Source organism: Trachemys scripta, chromosome 4, assembly GCF_013100865.1.
Source record: "Trachemys scripta elegans isolate TJP31775 chromosome 4, CAS_Tse_1.0, whole genome shotgun sequence".
Classification (NCBI taxonomy): Eukaryota; Metazoa; Chordata; order Testudines; family Emydidae; genus Trachemys; species Trachemys scripta.
This window is the reverse complement of record NC_048301.1, coordinates 69,520,774-69,527,686: the sequence shown is the minus strand read 5'-3', so window position 1 is coordinate 69,527,686 and position 6,913 is coordinate 69,520,774. Positions and strand designations below refer to the sequence as shown.

Here is a 6,913-nt window from a genome sequence, read left to right as displayed (position 1 = left end):
CTCTTACTTAATTGGCCTCTCAGAGTTGGTAAGACAACTCCCACCTGTTTATGCTCTCTGTATGTGTGTATATATATCTCCTCAATATTTATTCCACTCTATATGCATCCGAAGAAGTGGGCTGTAGTCCACGAAAGCTTATGCTCTAATAAATTTGTTAGTCTCTAAGGTGCCACAAGTACTCCTGTTCTTTTTGCGGATACAGACTAATACGGCTGCTACTCTGAAACCTGTCATTTTATCTGTGTCCATTCCCTCCTCCCCTATCAATATCCTGTCTCTCCCTTCTTCATTTCCCTCCCTATTCCACCCAGTCTCCTTCCCACTCCCATTTCACCTCCATGCTCCCTCATAGTGTCCTGTTCCCAGCCCAAACCCTTCATTCACATAGTCCATCCTTTTCCCTTTACAGTATCTTAGTCCTTATGTTTTCCCTCTGACATTCTCCATTCCTCTGCACCTCTTCAGTCTCCCTCCTGCTCATATTCTCATCCCTCTTAGTTTGCAGCCCCCACATTCCACTGTAACCTCTAAGCTTCCCTCCCTGCACTCCACATTCTTGTGCCCCTCAGTGTCTCTCCTAAACCCTATATTAGCCTGCAAACAATCCATTTCCTGTGCCTTTCTGTCTCCTGCCTGCATCCTGCATTCCCTCTGTTTCTCCTGTGCACCTAGCATTGCCACCTTTTAGGGGGGGTAATTAGGGAGATGTACGATCCTATTGTATGAACATTTTATGCAAATTGACTAAATTTTGTATTTGCCAGTGATTTGCAATACTTTAAAAAGAAGTATAGATGTAATGCTACGGAAGGCCTCAACTTGATAGCTCTGTGAATGAAGTACCTACGCCATTCTGCATTCCTTATTCTGTTCCCCCCCATCCTGCCACACTCTGTGTCCCCAAGGAATTGCCACTGTTCCATGGGAGTTGGGGGATGAACAAACTCAACTCCTGACACATTTTCAATCAGTGGCTGCTGCTGCAGGCAGACCTATCTGAAGGTAAGGCCACCCAAAACCTCCTCTCTCACTCAATGTTTACTGCCCTATGTATTCCTTTATTTGAGCTCATTCCAGGCCTTAAGCCAGCTCCATGCTGGTCTAGAAGGCTGCTGTCACTCAAAATTGGAACTTTAACATGCCTGATTAACAGCCTTGTGGGATGTGTGACAGTCACTACAATATTGAAACTTCTGTGAAATTCAAGACAGGTGGCAATCTTACCTGCAGCCCACATTCCACTGTTTCCTCTCAGTTCTTCTTCGAGTGATGGTCCCTATATGTATTCCAGTCGTGGGTACACATGCATTGCCATGCACTGGAGCTGGAACTGTTTGCAGTAGTGTTCATTGACCCACACATGCGTCATGCATAGTCCACATGTTGCGTCCAAGGCTATCTGGGTCAACGCTGTCCCAGATCCCTCTAACTGCTGCATGGCCAGAGTCAGAACCCCTGTTCCTTGGTGCTCTTAGCTTGCTAAGAGAACTCTTGTCCATTCCTACTTATTGTATATAGTTTACTTGTGATTTAGTTGTATATAGTTGGCTTTGCTACATTCTTAGTTAGGCTCCCCTGTAGGACTTGTTCCCCTGGTGGGGAGACACCCCTCCCCCACCAAAGCTCCCAGGAATTATGCCCTAACAAGCCGGCCTCAAAAGTTGTGAGCTTTTCTGTGAGTGACGAGCACCGACATTGTCTCTACTGCCTCAGCAAAGCCCACATCATCTCCCGCTGCACCATCTGCCACTTGTTCCCACCTCGGACTTGGGAAGCTAGAGAACTTCTCCTCTGCAAGTATCTGATGGAGGAGGCTATGCGCCCACATGCGCAGTCAGACGCGGGGATCACTGAATCTGCTGGAATGGTGCCTGTCTCCTCCAGCGAGCACCTCATACTCTCCGTCTTCCTCCTGGTGAGTGCCCCCGGTACTGCCACAACCGCAGAAGCCCAACTGTGAACATAACATACTCACTTCCATGGACAGAGAATGAAGGAAACGGTAGCTGCCTTGACTGAGGTTCAGCCCCAATGAAAGTAATGAGAGACATTGGCCTTCTGAATGAAGTAAACTTCACAATTGTAATGCCTGCAGTCATGAGAAAATGTGATACTAAAATTTCAAAAAGTAAATATTACAAGACACACACTAAAACCATGATAGTTGACAATTCTGACGTTGTAAAAACACCTAAGGTCCATCTATATTAGTGGCTTAGTGCCAGTGCCACTGCACTATTTCTGGCTGTTGCTGTACTATGGATACTAATTTTTCTAGTGTAAATATGTCTTCATGTTCTGCCTCCATCCGGCAGATTGTCCCAAAACCAGTGCCCTTCAATCCTGTCAGGTTAAGAAGGGGAACGATGAATTGTGATGTAAAATAAGGGGATGGGCTTCATTAGGCCTAATATTTGGTTACTGATCTTTTCAGGAAATTATCTAAAGTAGTTTATCAAACAGAGTTTTACTGCCTCACTGCAACTCCCAGAGTATTGGTGTAATATCAAGATGCTGAGTCACCTTATTTTATTAGTGATTTGTATGCAAGAGAGTAAATATGTCTGCTTGTTAGCTCTTAAGCTGAACACAGATGCAAATGTTATATTGACATTCCTCCTCCTGCCCCAGTTCACAGAGGAAGGATTAGGAAAGGTGGCTAAAAGCTCTCTAATAAAATAACTAGTTGAAAATAACAACAAAGAGAGTGTTACAGATGAACACAAAACGGTCAGCAAACTATCACAGTCCCAGTTATTTCAGTCATATGTACAACTACTTAACTTGCATGCGTCTCAGTCTCGAAGATTGCAATTCTTCTTGCTCACTGATTTGTACATATTGTATCTATGTGTTATTTAAAGACATCCCAAGAGTGGAGTCTCAGGTGGCTGATTTAAACAGCAGATGGCACTGCGAGGAATGTTAGCCACAGCCATTTTCATTAAATCCATCTAGCTATGCCGTGAGAACAGGCAATGTTCTCCGGTTAGCAGAAGTATGCCTGTAATAATAGATGAAGGCATAATTATTAAGAATGCAGTATATTTAGTGGCTTGTACAAAGGTCAGATGGTTTATCTGGGCTTGTTGCCCTTTCAGATTTTGGCGTTGTGTAGACGATGCATATTTAATAATCAATCTGCATGCTAGCAATGACTTTTTGTCAAGATAATTTTTCTTATGAAGTTAAAGAATGTGCTTGAATTTTACTGAAGGATTCCCTGGACCGCAAGGTCGTTGTTTGTGGCGTTCTTTTGTATCTTGCACTATCTTTGAAGCCTCTTTCGAACATTAAATAATGACATCTTCAAAGTGTCACTGTGCTCAAGGGCAAAGAAAAGGGATCTCAATATATAAATTATGTTTAAAACTAATTTTTAATAACATAGAAAATATCTATTACTTGAAGGTAAAAGGCATATGTGTGAATAATATATACAGGTGTATGTGATTTTATATATACATATATACACAATTCAGTAGAGTGCCAACTTTCTTCATTCTTAGTAAGGTGCACTTTAAGTAACTTGTCCCAATACTGTAATGCAGGGGTTGGCAACCTCTGGCACGCGGCTCGCCAGGGTAAGCACCCTGGCGGGCCGGGCCAGTTTGTTTACCTGCCGCGTCGGCAGGTTCGGCTGATCGCGGCTCCCACTGGCTGCGGTTCGCCGTCCCAGGCCAACGGGGGCTGCAGGAAGCAGCGTGGACGAGGGATGTTCTGGCCATGGCTTCCCACCACCCCCATTGGCCTGGGATGGCAAACCGCAGCCAGTGGGAGCCGCAATCGGCCGAACCTGCCAACCCGGCGGGTAAACAAACTGGCCCGGCCCGCCAGGGTGCTTACCCTGGCGAGCTGCGTGCCAGAGGTTGCTGACCCCTGCTGTAATGTATATTTCTTCTATACTGTAAAACACACCAAATCTTTTAGATTTTCAGTGGGTGATTGATAATTTTATATCAAACCAGGTATATTTTTTGGCAGAACATCTTATTCAACATAGAGATCTGAGCTTTGTTTCTATTGTTCCCAACTCATGTCTTCCCATTTCCTTTTTGCAGCAATGAAAACATGAAGCTGCATTTTTATGCCTTTTCTGTTTCTGAAGGGAAGATGGGAGATATTGTACAACGTATACTATATGCATGAATTGAAGGGAAATGTAGTTTCTATTACTGCATTCAAATTCTTTGGTTTAGCATAAGCCTAAGCTTCTAGTTTCCAGGACGGAGTGCACGTACCAGTTTGCATCTTGATGAAAGATTGGGGTCTTTTGTTTGTGGTTATATGTTATGTCTGTTGGTATTATATTTACCTTTGGAAGATGTTGCTAGTGGTAATGCCTGTTGCGTAAGCAATATGCAATAGGCATATTCTTTTTTTTAGGGTTTGCCCTGTAACATGTTCTCTTATGGGACTTAAAGAGAGATTTGATTCCTGGCTATGCCACTGACTCACTTTGTGATCTTAGGCAAGTTATTTAACCTATCTGTGGTTCAGTTTTCCCATATGTAAAATGGGGGATATACTTACCTCTCCTGGATAATATAAGAGAGAAATAATTAATGTTTGCAACATGCTTTGAGATCCTTTGATGAGAAGTGCAAAATAAGTACAAAGTGTTCTTAATACCAGCAATGTTCCCCCCAATTCCTGTTTTCTTTTTTCATTGGTGAACTCTATGTAGAATCTAGTAGCTGTAACTGTAAGAATTTTAATCTTTACTTTTATATTTGCTGAAGGGATTATAGTTGCAGCATTTATTTCACATCCCTTTTACACACCACCTCAAGGGTTAGACACAATGCAGCAGACCTTGTGTTTCCCTATTTCACCCACTTCAGGAGTGATATAGTGTCTCTGCACCCTTCTGGATGTGGAGACATCAGTATTGCCAAGCCCTACTGTTTCAGTCAGGCTCCCAGAACTCATGAGATAGGCTTAAAAAGTATGAAATGTTCAAAATAGTACATTTGAGAGTTTTATTTGCCTTTGGGGTTTGGAACCTTTAGGGCTCACATTTTCAAGCTTTCATCTGGAACCATGAGAGCTAGAATTATTATTTTTTTTTTAATGAAATACTCATGTAATCATGTGACTCCAAGGGTAGGGCTTCAAGAATAACGCCAAATATCACAAGGGTTGGCACACTGAACCCACTGAGACATAGTATCTTCTTGGGGCATATTGCAATACAACAATTGAGCCCACAGCCTACAAAGCAATTTGGGGTCTGCTGCTTCTGAATGAAACATGCTAGGTAAATGTAATTGATTTGTAATATATTACTTTTCCATGCAATCCTTTACCTATTATTCTTTATTTTAATTCTTTCAGTGTGTCAAAATGAAAAATATTATGCAAAGAATATTTAGTATATTGACAGTGACCTTCCTAACAAGGAGTTTCTTGCTTCCTTGTCCCTTCTACTGATCACTGCACAAAGAAGTTTGGTTGCATTTTTAAAAAATGGATTTGATCATTTTATGAGAGTTAGTAACATTCATAACTATTTATGGTAAGAAAAGGGTAATCCAGTAACATGGTTCAGAGCATAAACTGTTCTCTGCAGGGATCAGGAGGTTTTTATCCCCTACATATAAGGAATGGGAGAAAGGAGACTTTTGGAAGTATCAGGTATTGGCCAGTGCTAGATGTTAGAGACTAGAATAGATAAATCTAATCCTATATGACAAATATGAAGTGGCAGCAGAAAAGTATGCATGTCCCTTAAAAATAATTTCTCATCCATTTCCTTACATGCAAAAAATTGTGAAAATTTTGTGACTGTACTACCGTCCTCCTGATGCCTAATGCATATGAGCTTTCTGTGAACAAATGCCACTGGCTTTTTTGGAACCACCACTTTGCTGATATAATTGATAGGGAAGGCTGCAGCTTTCTGCCATCCCCTGGCCATTATCATTTTCATTTTCACTATTTTTCCTGTCTGTCTGCTACATGGGCTTCATTTAGCAGGTTCTTTTCCCTGCTCCTGTTCAGATTGCTTTATACTTCCCCTCCTATTCCCCTTAAAAAAGCCAACAGGAAAATTCACATGATGATAAGGGGGTATTTACAACTAGTCTTCTTGCTTAGTTGCCAAATGCTATTTCATTCCTGATAGAGGAAGTTGTCATTATTCATGCAGTGGAATTTAATAGTCCCTGCAAACATGAAGGTCCCAGAGCACAAGGCTTTCAGTATTCTCACAATAATTTGTTACACTAAATCTAACAGTGATTTTGTATTTTCCATGTTATGTTTATTTTCTTTACACAAGCAAGAAAATATTCTTTAGGGGATGAATTTCAGAATCCAGTCTTTGTCATGGGCATCTTCTATATCGCAAGAGGGGAAGACCTCAGGAAAGCTGACGGTCTCCACTCTGAATTTGTAACACTCACGGCTGAAACTTCCATGCTGATCACATTTAAGAAAAAAGGGGAATGTTCTTATACAAACTTTAGTTAGTTTCACATTTCTTTTCATTTCTTTTCGTTGTTTTCACTCAGTCTGCTGTTTAATCTTTGATTACAGGCCACTAAAGAAGTAATAGAGCGAGAGGCCCCAGGGATGGCCCTGGCAATGCTGATGGGATCACTTAATGTTACTCCTCTGGGCATGCTCTCTAGGTAAGAATGTTACCAACAAAATACAAAGTGAACTATTTCCCTAGAAATATTCAAGGTGGTGGAATGACTGCACACAAAAGAACTGGTGCTTGGCACATATCTTAAGAATAGGGGGTCTCAACCCCAGATAGATGGCCAAATTCCAACTCTGGTAGTTGCATTCTGCCTCCTTAAATTCCCCCTGCAGTTTCTGCTGGATAATGTATCCTCCTGTACATCCTGTCCCAAACTGTATTGTTAAACAGCTGCTTGATTCCAACCCAATGCAGTTGCAT

The 6,913-nt window shown here is 41.7% G+C and overlaps 1 protein-coding gene across 16 annotated transcripts in view; it reads left to right on the top strand.

Moving 5' to 3' along the window:
• GPHN (gephyrin) overlaps positions 1–6,913 on the top strand; it is a 539,113-nt gene that overhangs the window by 316,814 nt on the left and 215,386 nt on the right. For all 16 annotated transcript variants that reach the window (XM_034769381.1, XM_034769377.1, XM_034769383.1 and 13 more), the window contains one exon: positions 6,544–6,638. In XM_034769381.1, coding sequence (XP_034625272.1) covers positions 6,544–6,638 — 95 coding nt within the window. The remainder of the gene's footprint in view (positions 1–6,543; positions 6,639–6,913) is intronic.